The sequence below is a fragment of the Phlebotomus papatasi genome, chromosome 3, assembly GCF_024763615.1.
Source record: "Phlebotomus papatasi isolate M1 chromosome 3, Ppap_2.1, whole genome shotgun sequence".
In the NCBI taxonomy this organism is placed as follows: Eukaryota; Metazoa; Arthropoda; class Insecta; order Diptera; family Psychodidae; genus Phlebotomus; species Phlebotomus papatasi.
The window spans coordinates 60643934-60660265 of record NC_077224.1 but is presented as its reverse complement, the minus strand read 5'-3'; the positions used below and the strand labels follow the sequence as shown (position 1 = coordinate 60660265).

At 33.6% G+C, this 16332-nt stretch overlaps 1 protein-coding gene across 3 annotated transcripts; it reads left to right on the top strand.

The window, feature by feature from the left end:
- The first annotated feature begins 221 nt into the window (after nucleotides 1-221).
- Nucleotides 222-16144, top strand: LOC129807071 (sphingosine-1-phosphate phosphatase 2-like). Of its 3 annotated transcripts, none has more exons than XR_008752234.1 (3): nucleotides 222-927; nucleotides 4687-5505; nucleotides 14263-16144. XR_008752234.1 is itself a non-coding variant. In XM_055856077.1 (2 exons), exons 1-2 carry the CDS (start codon nucleotides 277-279, stop codon nucleotides 5275-5277), a joined length of 1242 nt encoding a protein of 413 aa, XP_055712052.1. In that variant the 5' UTR covers nucleotides 235-276; the 3' UTR covers nucleotides 5278-5662. The 3 variants fall into 3 exon arrangements, 1 of the variants encoding a protein (XP_055712052.1); XR_008752233.1 differs by having other exon boundaries at nucleotides 235-927; nucleotides 14345-16144; XM_055856077.1 differs by lacking the exon at nucleotides 14263-16144 and having other exon boundaries at nucleotides 235-927; nucleotides 4687-5662.
- Nucleotides 16145-16332: the final 188 nt, after the last annotated feature.

Below are 16332 nucleotides of genomic sequence, written 5' to 3'. Positions count from 1 at the left end.
CACAGTGGATGGATCTGCGGACACTCCAAGGACAAATCTGTTTCACTTTCTCAAAAAGTCTCTTTTTCTCAAATGTAATTGCGAACTTTTATCCAAAATGCAAAATTCAGCTAAAACAAAAAAGAAACTAAATAAATTTTGCACCGATTGCTTAAATTTATGTAAAATGTTCAAATAATTCATCCGTTATTTTGAAATTGCTCTCCCGATTGCGCATTGCCGGCCAATTTTCGCCGTGGACCTTGTAGTTTGGTGGGGAAAATGTTTGGTTAGAAAATGGGAGAAGTTCGGGAGTATTTAGAATTTCTCAAAAGTCCACATTTAGTGGTGAAAGTGCAAGAATTCTTTGGGATAGTGTACAAAGATGAGGCTACAACCGCAACAGCCACCAATGGCATAGTAAAAAGTCCCAAAAAACGACAAAAAGCCAACAAATCTCCCTCCAAGGAAGTCCCCCAGAAACTGCCAAAGCAGCAGGAGGATGATGAGAACAGTCCGGCAGAGGAGGAACTGAGATGTCGAATAACCAATAAATTCTGGTATTGGCTATTTGTGGTGGGCACAGAGCTGGGAGATGAGATTTTCTATGCATCCTTCATCCCATTCTGGTTCTGGAATATTGACGGAGCCGTTGGGCGGCGGATGGTGATGGTATGGGCACTGGTGATGTATGTTGGTCAGGGACTGAAGGATATAATTAGATGTCCACGCCCTGGGCATCCAGTGCAGAGATTGCAGAAGAAATGGGCTCTGGAATATGGACTGCCCTCAACGCATGCCATGGTGTCCGTAGCTATACCCTTCTCCGTGCTCATCTACACACTGGACAGGTACCAGTATTCAGCCTCCGTGGGACTCTGCATCTCAATCCTGTGGAGCACAGTCATCTGCCTCAGTCGCATCTACCTGGGAATGCACAGTGTGCTGGTCAGTAACTCATGATTCAATTTGATAAGGGAAACCTTTAGGGCAATTTATTGCTACCGATGGGGCCGATGGTGATAAAATTTCCTCCGATATGACTCAAATTGACTTCTTATCAGACAAAAATTGTGCTATCGGATTAGCTAGAAATGTTTTCTATTGATTGGAAGCCCAGAGAATAAGATTTGTGAAGCAGAATAAAGTCCATTTACCTTATCACTCGGATTTAGCACTTATTCACCTTATCAATATTTCGGGCTTCTAATTTGATTAGACTTCAAAAGCGAATGCCAAGGATCATTAAAGTAAATGAGGCTTTTCTTTTCCGGAAAAAAGGAGGCTTCCAGGAAAAAAATCAATAAGGCAATTTTGCATCTCCCAAAAAATTTTAATCGCATAAATAAATAGAATTAATTAAATATTTTACATAAAAAAAATAATGTGATGAATTGCAAATTTCCAGAACATTAAAGCTTTGCCAGATAGCCGCTATTGGCGCTGATGTAATTTTCATAAAAATTACTTTTATCCTTTTTATCTTGTTTACGAAATTAGTAAGGATTCCAAGAGGGGAAAGGTTTCGAAGGACGAAATGTTTAGCTTACAGCTTACTTCTAACCCTTTAAGGACGAGAAGCTTTCCGCTGAGCAAAATTCAATTAAATCAAGTTTCCCTCGATATTTTAGCCTAAATAAGAGATTTATGGTTGAAAAGAAATTTTTCCCATCCCTAGGAGTCCTGGAAAACTATGGGTCATATATGACCCAATCGACCTTAAAGGTAAAAAAGCACAAAATTTTCCAGACGACTAGTTTACTCGTTTGCTCTGTTATTTTTGAAGGATAAATAACTTGAATATATTTGTAATAATAAAAAAATATTTAGAGTAGGGTAAATGTCCTAATTCAAAACCATTTTCAGACGCTTTGACTCTGACATTGACAGAAGATTCAACACATTAAGAGCAGAATCACATTGACAGTAAAATGCTCACCGTCAAAGCCCTCACCGTATTTCGTTGATTTACGCATTTTCATTGTAATTTTTACTCAAATTCTCAATTAACATGTTGCATTATCTCATACTCGGTGGCACTAGGTGAAAATAATATAAGAAAATTGAATAAATAAAGCGAAAATGCGATAAACGGTAAGCAAAAAAAAAACTGTAGGATTTTTTTGCTACAGTTTTTCGTACAGTTTTTTTGCTCACCGTTTATCGCATTTTCGTTTTATTTCTTCAATTTTCTTATATTATTTTCACATAGTGCCACCGAGTATGAGATAATGTAACACGGTAATTGAGAATTTGCTTAAAAATTACAATGAAAATGCGTAAATCAACGAAATACGGTGAGGGCTTTGACGGTGACGGTGAGCATTTTACTGTCAATGTGATTCTGCCCTAAGTTCATATTTTTTTCTGAAGAGAATTACATAAATTTGCTCCTTGACTCTTCTAGAATGTTACTGTTTAGTGAAAATTCTTTAATATAATTTGAAAACTTCTTAAATACAAGAAAGATACGCGAGCGTAAAATGGTTCTATTGGAAACAAATTAATCCAAATGGAGACAAGGGAAAGTTTCTAATTGGAGACAAACAGTGTAAGTGAAACCGCGACGAAAGGCTTCCAAAATCTTGTTGAGTTGCTCCTGAGTACAGGATTTGTCCTTATTCCTGGTCCTTTTTCCATTCCCATATAAAACAATAAGAAAATCTCTCCAAAAAAAATCATATTTCCAGGATTTCCTATTGAAGCATTGGCAGACACTTCAGAAAAATCCTTTTTGTTCACAAAATAGGTAATTATTTTATTTGAAAACTTCACGTACCGTTAACAATAAAGATTAGCACTTAATTTAACTAAAATTATCCAGAAATATGACATAAATGTTAAACAAAACGAACAAACAACAGTCACCTTATTGTGTTTTTTATTGGAAAACATGGTCGATCGATGAAAAATTCGATGGTGAAAAGGTACACTTTTAATTTTTCTGACAAATTAACAAATTAAATTTTGTGAATTAAGAATGGATATTCGCTTTATTTGGAGCAAAATTAACTAAATAATGAAACTGTGGCATAGAAAATATATAAATATAGTAATTTAGTACTGTATTTATCATGAAAACAGTGACGTTTCCATTTGGAGTAGCGAAAAATTTTCATTTGGAGCAGGTTTTGAATTAGTTTAATTTACCCTATCTCTAAAACTAAAATTAACAATTAACCGTTACTTTAAAGATCCATCACCGATTGTAACCGATGCAGTCCTGATCTGAATAACGATGGCCGGAAAATTTCCAGAATAAATTTCTATTGAAAATTACTAGAAATTTTCAGGAATAAAGCTTTATTATAGAAGTATTTGGCTAAAAATTATCCAATTTTTTGGGAACTTAAGATAAAATGATCGAGATCTACAAGATGGTATGGTCGCCATCTTGATTTGACGTTTCTGTCCGCCATTTTGAATAACTGTCAAAACAAAAGTCTCATCCGATTGAGCTGAAATTTTAGTATGTTGTAGCTGATGTCAAGGCCTTTTCAGAACATATATAAAATCCGACCTAGGTCAAGTGATTGTCTGGATATAGGGGCTCCAAGTTCAAAATTTTGACATTTTCATGAATACAGAACTACAGGGAGTTTCTTTCATCAAAACCATCGCAAAAAAGACAGCGCTATCGTTAGGCGATGTGATCTAACAAACAAACAAACAAAAAGAAAAATAGTGTTTTTGTTTGTAACAGCATTTTATTTGAGGATCTGGAATACTTTTTGCAAATATGAAAAAATAAAAAATTAATAAATAAATGCACTCTTAATTTATTTTATTTATTATGTAAGGGTAAATAAATATATAAAATAAAAGCCTCAATCATTTTTAATGGTTACTGAGGCATTTCGTTTAGGTATCAAAATTCAGGATTAGAAAATAAAGATCGCTAAAATATAAATATTTCAAATTTTTAAACTTTGATCCTTTGTATTTAGGTAATTGCTCGACCTAAGTCGGAAAAAAGATACATTTTGAAAAGGTATTTACATGAGCAATAACATAACTAAAATTTCTGTCCAATAAGGACAAGTTTTAAGTTTTGACAGTTATTCAAAATGGCGGACAGAAACGTCAAATCAAGATGGCGACCACGTCATCTTGTAGGTCTCCTGCATCTTGCTTTTAGAACTGATGATCTTCATTGTCGTTTATTATCAGAAATTGTAGATTTTTAGTATGTATTAAAAAGTGCAAAGTCACCCGCACCTAATCCCCAGTGCAAGCTTTTTTTCTTGATTTTTTCTTAACATAGTAAAATTTTATAAAATTAATGTTAGTGGCACAAAATCCATTCATTGACAATTGAATACAAATAATTTTATCCATTAACCCCCCTCTCTTCGCTTTAACTATCCACTTTTAAAGGGTAAACTTGAAAAAACAGCGAAAAAACATGCAAAGTCACCCGCAACGACGGTAGTTAATTTAAATGTTTTTAAAAAAAAAACTTTTACAAGGAAAACAATGTCATATTTTATATTCAGAGAGGAGGCGTGTCCTAAAATTCTTTAAATTTTCCTTTTTCTCAGAAATAATATTACTATTTCTCTCTATTTTTTTCAATTTTAGTATGATAAATATTTTCACCGTATTTACCTAAAAAGAAATTCTTTAGTAAGCTAAGTGTTCCAGGATCATTTCCTATAAAAATCCAGGGATCCTGGACTTGAATGCATTTTTTGCAAACTTTTCCAGGACATCGGAGCTGGATTGTTCCTTACTGGCATTCTCATGCTCCCTCTGATTCCTCTCGTGGACTGGGCAGACTACTACATCCTCTCGCACAAATTCTCCCCTGTTCTACTCACCATCGTGTCCATCCTCCTGATTGCCATCTACCCAAGAGCCGATCGCTGGACGCCCACGCGCGGAGACACAACCCTGTGTCTGGCCGTCTGCGTTGGCATTCACATTGGTGCTTGGATCAACTACCAGGCCGGTGACATGAAGGTGCCCACCACGGAGCCCCCTTATCCCGTCATCTGGCCCTCGCATCGATTGCTGGGCCAGATTCTGCTGCGCACAGTTCTGGGTCTGTGTGCCATCGTAGCCACCAGAGCCATCGCCAAATCCGTGTCATATGCCTTCATCTGTGCCGTCCTGGGCAAATCTCAGGATCAGATACGTCGTTCTGAGGATACTCTCCAGAATCGACCAAAGATCCTTGTAGATCTCTTCTACAAGTACTTCACGTACTTCTGGATAGGCTTCAATACGCAATATCTCCTGCCCAATTTCTTCAAGCTTCTGGGTATTGGACGTCCGGACTTCTACACTGAGATTTAAGCGGAAACATGGGACAAAGTGGCTAAAGATCATTCCAAAAAGAAAAAGATTGACATGTCCGGGGAAAAGTCAAGTGCACAAATTATTCTTCCAGGGAGAGGAAAGAAAAAAAAAAACCAAGAAGTATCGGAATTTTATGATTCCATCCAAATAACAAAAAAAAAACAAAAGAAAAAATCAAAATAAACATCACTGAATTTAGTTTAACGATTTTGAAGCGTTTCTAAGGTAAGAATTTTGGAAATATAAACGTTTATGCAGTTTAAAGTTTTCAATCCTCCTAAAAAAAACTACCAAATTAAAAGATATTCTTGAAATAATTTTTAAAATTTTTGAAATACTCGAAGATAAATAAAAAAAAAATAGTTTACAATATTTAAAAAAATCTGTAATAACGTCGATAGTAAAATAAGCATATCTTTTTTGCTTTTAGAAGACCCATAAGAAAAATCGTCCAATAAACTTTTACAATTTAATGAAATAACATAAAAAAACATAATTAAATCGTCGTGAAATTCACTTGAAATTGTAGATCTTCCATAACAAAAAAAAGCTTAAGATAAGCCGTAGGACTTACAAGTTACTTTACTAGAAGTATAATTTTTTTCTTTGTGATGAAAATTCTGTCTGTTCAAAACCGGAGTTTCATTCTCCAAAAGTGTCTGGGATAAAAGGTAAATGAGCCCAAACAGAAGCAGATTTTGATTCTCCAATAGTGTCTTGGATAAAAGGTAAATGGAACTCTATTTGCACAAAAAGTCGTTGAAGTTCGAAGAATTCAAATTCAATTTCGAATTTTCATACTAAATTTTCGAACAATGTGAGGGAAATTTATTACATATAAAACTACAAAGCTGGCAAAAGAGTTACTCACAAGGGAAGGTCTCGGACCTTCGGACGAATTTCTTTATGAAACTTTGCATATTACCTAATTTGGGCACGTCAAATACGATGGTGATAGTAAGAAACCTTGCAATTTGTTGTGTCACCCGTTACAGGGGGGGTGTTTGGGGGACAAAATTCACATTTTTGGCTGTAGGAGCCAGAGGGTTGAAGATAGCGACTTGGGGTCTTCGGGTGACCCCCCCATAAGTTGACCTGGGGAATCTAAATATAACCTTCGTTTTTCCCCCACCCCTCCCCTTTCCCTAAAAACACGTTTTTCTGTAATACCTCGAAAACTACTCTTCAGATAATTTTCATTGGCTGATATGTTTTAGACCTTGTCCAGACGGATATTTCGTCCATACATGCCAATGACCTTGAAAAATTCCTTCATGGTGTTTTTCAAGGTCAAATGTACTACGCTCAAAAAACTCACTTTTTTCAGACAATTTTATTAAAGCATAATTTTTTAAGAACCCTAATCGATTGCTTAATCAATATAAGCCAATTTAAGCCACTTTAATTCCATTGACACGCTTTTGACATTTATATATATTTCAAACCCAATTGTCATTTTAAAAATATTTTATTTGATTTGACACCTAATATTTGATTTTGACTGATTTCCTGAAGTAAGACATCATGCTAATGCAATTTTCATTAAATTTGTGAAATTTATGAAATTTACAAGGAAATTTATGAAATTTTATGAAACTTATGAAAATTTACTTGATAATATTTTAACGACTGCTGATTAATCATTTTCAATTTATAGCATGGATTATCATTTGTAAATGAAACGAAATAAGCCATATTAGGAGAAAACCAAAATCTATTACGACAATAATATATTGAATTTCAAGTGTATAAAAAGATTTATATGTAATCATGAACAAAAAATGCTAGTTTCTGGAAGGCATAATTTTCAAAACTAAATATTTTAAAATCACACTAAACATTTTTAAAAACTACGCAGAACCATCACAAAACGGTAAAAAGTATATTTAAAACAAGTGTAGTTCAAGTATAAAACGACTAACCCTGTCCTACAAATAGCTCAAGTATAAAATGGTTAAAGAAAACGCTACAAATACGCACAACTCAATCATAAAACGGTTCACTTTGCATCTAAAAACACGCACATCTTTATCATAAAACGGTTAAGATCGTTCTTAAAAACTAGCACAGCTTGAAACATAGACCGGTTAAGATTGTTCTTAAAAATCCGAAAAACTGAATCATAAAATGCTCAAGATTGCGCTCAAAATTACGCACAGCTCAATTATAAAACGGTAAGTGCGCTTAAAATCGCGCACATCTCAATCATAAAACGATAAATGCGCCTAAAATCACGCAAATTTCGATCGTGAAACGACAAATACGCTTAAAATCACTACACTGCTCAATCATAAAATGGCAAATGCGTATGAAATCACACATTACTCAATCAAAAAACGGCAAATTCGCTTAAAATTACGCATAGCTCAATCATAAAACGGAAAATGTGCTTAAAATTATGCACAACTCAATCATAAAACATCTTAATCATAATACGATAAATGCGCCTAAAATCACGCAATTTTCGATCGTGAAACGACAAATGCGCTTGAAATCACGCACAGGTCAATCATAAAACGGTAAATGCGCTAAAAATTACGCACATCCAAATCATAAAACGGTAAAAGTGTCTAAAATTAGGCACAGCTTAATCTTAAAATCGCAAATGCGCAAAAGTTCAAAAATAAAATGCTAAAGATTACGCTCAAAATCACGCACTGCTCAATCATAAACCTGTTAAACTTACGTTCAAAATCACGCACAGATTAATTAATAAACGGTCAAGATTGCGCTAACAATCACACACACATGAATCATGAAACGGTTAAGAATGCGCCTTATACTGCGCAATCTTTTATGATTAAGCTGTACGTGATTTTAAGCGCATTTACCGTTTTATAATTGACCTGCGCGTGATTTTAAGAGTTACCGTTTTATGATTGAGCGGTGCGTAATTTTAAGCACATTTACCGTTTTATGATTGAGGTGTGCGTAATTTTAAGCACATTTACCGTTTCATTTTTGAGCTGTGCGTAATTTTAAGCGAAATCTTAACCGGTTTATAATTGAGCTGTGCGTGATTTTGAGCGCATTTACCGTTTTATGATTGAACTGTGTATGATTTTAAGCGCATTTGTCGTTTCACGATCGAACTTTGCGTGATTTTAGGCGCATTTATCGTTTTATGATTGAGATGTAGGGGAAACTGGGGTACCACCAAACAATTTTGAAAGATGCGATTTTGATTGAATTTCCTAAGAAAACTGTGAATTTTAGAAAAATGTTGCTTACCCCATGTTATGGTCTCAGGTATAGGCTGCATATTAATGTATGCAAGGATGATGTGAAGCACTTCAATTTTCCGTAAAAAGGAAAATTGTATCACCATGCATTTTTCGCTTTTTTCCAACCACCTGGGGTACCAATAAACACTTTCTGGGGCACCAAAAAACACCTCTTTTTCTCACCCATTGAAGTTATTTTGGGCATTCACCACAACTCTTAATTATAAAGAAGGTATTGAAAATGTAAATAATTTTCAAAAAAGCACTGCAAAATTTGGAATGAGTGACCAAAATAGCAAAAAACTAAAGCACTGCACACCGAACATATTTTTCTTTTCAATGGATTTTTCATTATTTTGACAACATTGGACTTCTGACTGGAAAGCAGCGCCACTAAATTCGTGGCAAACACTATACCTAAAGTTCAAATTTTGCGCGCTCTTCTGATTATTATTTGTAATGAAATCGAGAAATTATTCGTCAATCCTTGATTAAAATCATTTAAGAATCATTAAAATCATTTAATTCAAAATTGGGTTCTTGAAACTATATTTCTCCTGAGTTTTGAATGAAAATCCCATGAATGGATATAAATTTCAGAAATAGAACAAAGAGGGAGATGAAGAGTAAGAAAGATAAGAGGAAAAATTTTGCCATTCAAGCTACGCTCGCGACATCTGTAATTGTGAGAAATTTTCCTGTTTGTTGATGCCCCAAACTCTGTTTTGTGATGGATTTTATATTCTTTTAAAAAAATGTGAACAATAATTTCTTTAGTAGATACATAAATATTATCCCAAAACATGTAGGAAAGTACTGGTGTAGTGAAATTTGATGTAACTTATTTCAGTTTTCCAGGTAGATATATAAATGACTAAAATTATCAAAATCTCACAATTTTGCGAAAAAAAATTCTTATTTCTAAACTACTTGAATTATGTGGATCATTCTTTCTCTGGACAAGCATCCCTATAGTATCTATGATTTCACGTAAGTCTCATTCTCTGAAATCTTATACCAATTTAAAAAATCGCAGTGTTTGGTGGTACCCCTGTTTGGTGGTGCCCCAGTTTCCCCTACGCAATTTTAAGCGCACTTACCGTTTTATAATTGAGCTGTGCGTAATTTTGAGCGCAATCTTGGGCATTTTATGATTCAGTTTTTCGGATTTTTAAGCACAATCTTAACCGGTCTATGTTTCAAGCTGTGCTAGTTTTTAAGAACGATCTTAACCGTTTTATGATAAAGATGTGCGTGTTTTTAGATGCAAAGTGAACCGTTTTATGATTGAGTTGTGCGTATTTGTAGTGTTTTCTTTAACCATTTTATACTTGAGCTATTTGTAGGACAGGGTTAGTCGTTTTATACTTGAACTACACTTGTTTTAAATATACTTTTTACCGTTTTGTGATGGTTCTGCGTAGTTTTTAAAAATGTTTAGTGTGATTTTAAAATATTTAGTTTTGAAAATTATGCCTTCCAGAAACTAGCATTTTTTGTTCATGATTACATATAAATCTTTTTATACACTTGAAATTCAATATATTATTGTCGTAATAGATTTTGGTTTTCTCCTAATATGGCTTATTTCGTTTCATTTACAAATGATAATCCATGCTATAAATTGAAAATGATTAATCAGCAGTCGTTAAAATATTATCAAGTAAATTTTCATAAGTTTCATAAAATTTCATAAATTTCCTTGTAAATTTCATAAATTTCACAAATTTAATGAAAATTGCATTAGCATGATGTCTTACTTCAGGAAATCAGTCAAAATCAAATATTAGGTGTCAAATCAAATAAAATATTTTTAAAATGACAATTGGGTTTGAAATATATATAAATGTCAAAAGCGTGTCAATGGAATTAAAGTGGCTTAAATTGGCTTATATTGATTAAGCAATCGATTAGGGTTCTTAAAAAATTATGCTTTAATAAAATTGTCTGAAAAAAGTGAGTTTTTTGAGCGTAGTACATTTGACCTTGAAAAACACCATGAAGGAATTTTTCAAGGTCATTGGCATGTATGGACGAAATATCCGTCTGGACAAGGTCTAAAACATATCAGCCAATGAAAATTATCTGAAGAGTAGTTTTCGAGGTATTACAGAAAAACGTGTTTTTAGGGAAAGGGGAGGGGTGGGGGAAAAACGAAGGTTATATTTAGATTCCCCAGGTCAACTTATGGGGGGGTCACCCGAAGACCCCAAGTCGCTATCTTCAACCCTCTGGCTCCTACAGCCAAAAATGTGAATTTTGTCCCCCAAACACCCCCCCTGTAACGGGTGACACAACAAATTGCAAGGTTTCTTACTATCACCATCGTATTTGACGTGCCCAAATTAGGTAATATGCAAAGTTTCATAAAGAAATTCGTCCGAAGGTCCGAGACCTTCCCTTGTCAGTGAATATGGAGTGATTAAATACTGGAGCAAGAACAGTAAACGTCATTGTTCTGTTTTTTTCCTCACAACAAATGTGAAGACGGTCAAATTTTCACACTTGAGCACTTCGAAATTTGAACAGGATGTACTTCAGCCATTTTGCGAAAGTAATTAGAAGTAATTTGGATCTTCAAATGGATTTTCGAATTTTTCAAGATCTACTTCTGTACCGAAAGAATCGGAAAGAATAGCTTTCTATTTCCACAAAATGTCGTTGATGTTCGAAAAATTCAAACATAATTTCGAATTTGGTATTGTTTTGAATAGAACTTTTTACGACTTTTAGAGAGTGAGCAAGTTGTCGATCGTGTGGAATTCAATACAATTCAAGCGGGAATTCGGACTGGTTTATGTTCTTCAATTTTTAGATTTCTCGAAAAAAGAATTGGTAAAAAGTACTTTACCAAATATTACCATAATAATTTGTCATCCAGTTTTTTACGTGAATAAAAAGAGTCGAAAAATCAGAACAATTTTATATACTTGGTAAAATATGAATATATAAATTATAATTACAGTAGACTCTCGCTAATTCGGCTCTTTTAAGATCAGGCTACTTTTTAATTCGGGCAGCAGTTACATTTGAAAAAAGTTTGTTGTCATTTTTCAAGTTTGATTATGATTATCAAATGAATCAAATATGCTCAAATTTGGCATGGTTTGTCTTAGTTTTGATGTGATTTTACATTTTTGAGGGATTTTCATGCAATTTACGTTATATATGAGTGTGTAAACTCAATATCTATATGCACATTAATAAAAAATCGTTGCATTTCAAAAAATTTGTCGCCCGAATTTCTGTTTAATTCGGCTGACATTTCGGTCCTAAATGCCCGAATTTGAGAGAGTCTATTGTATGCCCTAAAGGAAATCCTAGATATTTAGGCTCTGTTCCATAATAACCTTTCAAAGAGCAATAACCACAGCAAACACTGCAAAACGAGGTTAAACCCATTCGAAAATTGATCGAAAGTCTAAACTCTAAAGTGCAAGTTCACATATTCGCCTCTTTATCGCTGGCTGTTTTACTATTTCGAATTTTCGATATACTTAGCACTTCAATTGTCAATAACAAAGCGTAAATGTTTGCTGCAAAAAGTGTTTTTCTATGTATAATTTTGTGGAATTTCAGGAGTCAGGATGGAAAAATGTTTTAAGATATCACATCATGAATCTTCGGGAATGGTCGGATTTAATCGTGAAATTTCATGAATTTTCACTCGGTGAATTTTCACTGTGAATTTTCATGAAATTTCACTGAAAATTTCAAAGTGTCATTTGTATTTAAGATATAAATGATCTTTTCATGAACTTACAGTAGACTCTCTCTCAATTGGGCATTAGGTGCAAAATGTCATCCGAATTATCGATAGATTTAGGCGTCACAGTTATAGATGGTAGATTTCATGAAATTTCACCGAAGTCTCCATCTACGATAGGCGGAAAAACGTGAAATTTCATGAAATTTGCCATCTGTCAGTCATTGTAAATTTCACAAAAAGCGCTCAATTATAAAGAAGCATGATAAAATAAGAGGAATTACAGCGAATTTGAGCAAATCTGCTTCATTAGACAAACGTAATCAAACGTGAAAGTTGTCAACAACATTTTTCGAAACAGAAAATCCATCCGAATGAGAGGTAGCCCAATTGAGAAACCTCTCTTTCAGAAAACCTTCCCGATTTTAGAGCTCTCTCCGGTTAATGTTTTTGCTATGCCGTTTTGAAAGTATATCAGAGAACTTACCTAAATCCTGTTGGAAGATCGAACGTTTAATCCGTGAGAAACAAAACGTTCTGCCATCATGAAATTCCATAAAACTACACAAAAATTCACTATTTGCAGTAAACGTTTACGCACTGCCGTTGCCATTGTTGAAGATTGAAGTGTTAAGAATACAGTAGACTCTCTCAAATTCGGGCATTTGGGACCGAAATGTCAACCGAATTAGAGAGAAATTCGGGCATCACATTGTTTGAAATGCAACGATCTTTTGTTTATCTGCATACTCATATTAAGTTTACATACTCATATTAATTGTAAATTTCATGAAAGCCCGTCAATAATGCAAAATCATATCACAACTGAGACAAAACATGGCAAATTTGCTTCATTGGATATTCAACTTGAAAAATGTTAACAATCTTTTTTCGAATTTAACTGTTGCCCGAATTAAAAAGTAGCCCGATGTTAAAGAAGCCGAATTAGCGAGAGTCTACTGTACCGAAATTCGAAATGACAGAACAATCAGCGCTAAAGCGGCCAGTACGTGAACTTGTATTTCAGGTTTCCGGTAGATTTTCGAAAAGGTTTGGCTTGGTTTTGGAGTGGCCTTGTCTCTTTGGAAGGTTATTACTGAACGGAACTATAGTCCAATTGAGTGAAAGTCTACTGTACTCATTTTTCGGCAACTCGTCGGTTTAAATTTTCGAACTTCCAACGGGTTTCTAGGTGAAGTACTGTTTGTTCGAATTTCGAAGTGTTTCGAGTGTCAAAATGCATATGTTTTTGCTAAAATAAAGCTCACTTCATTATAATACTCGCGTAATCACTGAATAACAATTGTTAACAACTTCTTAGTGTCGTATTTCATTAATTTCTTTACTTTCCGCGTTAATTTAATTTGAATATTTAAAACTTTCGAACACTAACGGCTTTTCGTGCTAATAATGTACCTTTTATCCAAGACACTACTGGAAAATTAAATTCTAGCTGTGAATGGAAAGATTGCAGAACTTAAACCAGTGGGAATTCTATAACAGTATGACAATGTCATATGACAAAATTTAATTTTTTTTATATGGTAAATCCGGAAGAACTAATCATAAATCCGACTTATATCAGTTACTAAAAGCATTGCACTCCTTGCAATTGCCATTCGATGCTCAATGTTGTCCTGTAGGGGAATTCTGTAACAGTATGATAAAGTCATATGACAAATTTTTTGTAGTAAAATTCAGGAGCAGGAGAGCATTAAAGCCCAGTATCAAATGGTCATTCCAAGGAGGTCTATGAAGCTTTTAGTAACTAATATCAATCGGATTTACGATTAGTTCTTCCGAATTTACCATACAAAAAAATATGAATTTGTCATATGACATTGTCATACTGTTACAGAATTCCCCTTGATGAAGTTTCCGCCTTTACTTTTTATTCTTACCTTTTAGCTGGGACACTTTTGGAGTATTAATTTCTAGCTGAGAACACATCGACTGCAAATTTTCCTGAAAACCTTTAAACTTGGGTGAAATCATAAAATTCCGCTGAAATTTCGCTTTAAAAATAACTCACCATAACAACTTTATCTCTAGTCATTTGAAAATACTGCAAATTGAGAGTGAAAAGCCATCACTCTAAATTTTCTCATCACAAATCTCTCTTTGAAAATCTTAGGATTTAAAAAAAAAGGAAAATGAATCAAAACTAAAAGCAATAGAATTGCATTACACTTTATTGCCTTAATCAGTGTATCTTTTCTTCAAACTTCCATCATTAGAATTACTTGTTCCTTTATTATTATTTCTTTTAACAAAAAAAAGTAAAATAGTTTGTCTATTTCTCCATTTTCTCTCTCGCATCAATATTTTAATATTTACTTATTAAATATATTGTTAAGTATTACAATATGAGGCACTTCTTTTGTAACATATTATTATTAAATTAAATGTTGAATTTTTGTCCTTGGCGGCAAAATTTAGAGGACAAAATCTAAGTAGCTTTATTTTTCCGAGTCTCTGAATCAAAACAAAGAAACTTCACTTGCGAATTTTTATTGTTTTTTTCTTTCTAAACAATAATGGTGTACGCACAATTATTTCCATTTTGTTAACAATTTTTTTTTGCCAATTTAGCAAGCTCAAAGAGCGATCTAGCAATCCCTCTTCATAGTATACTAAATTTCTAAAACCTTCAAATACATTAAAGATAAAAAAACCAAGAAAAATAATTGTGCGTACCCCATAAGAAAACATTTTGTTGGCAGTTTTGAGATTAGGAATTCTATCTTCGTCTTTCTGGCTTCGACTTCACAGGGTGGAAATATATTTAAATGTTCAACAATAGAAAATCAAATAAATTTTCTATTTGGCAATAAATGAAAAATCTCACTTGACGGCATCTTCACAGAGAAAAAGAAACTAAGTAAATTTGTTCACTTGTTCATCACAATTATTACTCATTAAGTGCACAAAATAAAACATCCATCTGGCATTCTTACGATTTACTGTAGCTTCTTTTTGAACTTCAAACTTTGCAGGGAGAACGTGGTTGAGTTCCCAGGTAAGCTCCGCCAAAAAATTATTTTAAGTCCCACCCATTTTTAAGTTAATGCCCATTTTTGACATTCTTTGATATTTTTTTTTTAAAATAGTTTAACTTTGAAAAAAAAAAATATTGAAGAAAAATCGAGAGTCATCTAACGTTCTGCTTTTTCACAGCCGCAGTTTGTTATCTTAAAAGTGTCTCGGCTATATCGCTGATGTTCGAATATCGAAATCGAATTTAGAATATTCAAACAGCATTTTCACTCGAATTTTTGACGTTTTAGAAAAATTAACTAGAAATGTATGAGCTTTTCTGAGTCCCATGACTCTTAACGTCTTGACACTCATAATTTCGAAAATTAAACAAAACATCAATAGGGTGCAAACACAAGTAGAGTTTTATTCTCCAATAGTGTCTTAGGTAAAAGCTAAATAGACCTTTATTTGCACAAAAATTCGTTGATGTTCGAAAAATTCAATTTCGAATTTTCATACTAAATTTTCGAAGGTGGTAAAATTTTGTGAAATATTGCACTAAAAAGCTCGCAAAAGAGTTACTCAGTGATTACAGAATGATTAAATAATGGGACACCGAAACAATAAACGTCGTTGCTTCGTATTTTTCCTCACAACAAAGTAAAGACCAACACATTTTGACACTTAAGCACTTCAAATTCGAACAAGATATCCATCAGCCACCTTGCGGAATTATCAAAAAGTATCAAAATGAATGTCTCTTTTTTGACTCTTCAAATAGATCTTCGAATTTTACAAACTCTACTTATAAATGGTAAGAGTGAATCCCATGACTCTTGACACTCGCTAAACTTCGAAAACTGAACATAACTTCACTTAAGACACTTTTGAAACTCACAAGGAGCCAAAAATTCTCTTCTTTGTCTTTCGATACCGATCTACTGATTATTTCCCTTTAGTGATTCCAAATAACCCGGTTTTTAGGATAGACGATTAACCGGTTTTAGATGGCTCTGAAATCGGTTAACCGTTTTAAAACCGGTTTCAAATTCAGGATTACATTATGAAATCTTGAGCAATTTTTTAGAACTTAAACTTTGATTTAATTTAACACATAAATATATTCTTTTTCTCAGTTAGTTT

Bases quoted from the DNA above. Each gene is read 5' to 3' on its own strand.
- LOC129807071 (XM_055856077.1), top strand. From the start codon at position 277: ATGGGAGAAGTTCGGGAGTATTTAGAATTTCTCAAAAGTCCACATTTA. The intron at 928-4,686 runs GTCAGTAACTCA...AAACTTTTCCAG, and splicing joins TGGGAATGCACAGTGTGCTG to GACATCGGAGCTGGATTGTT.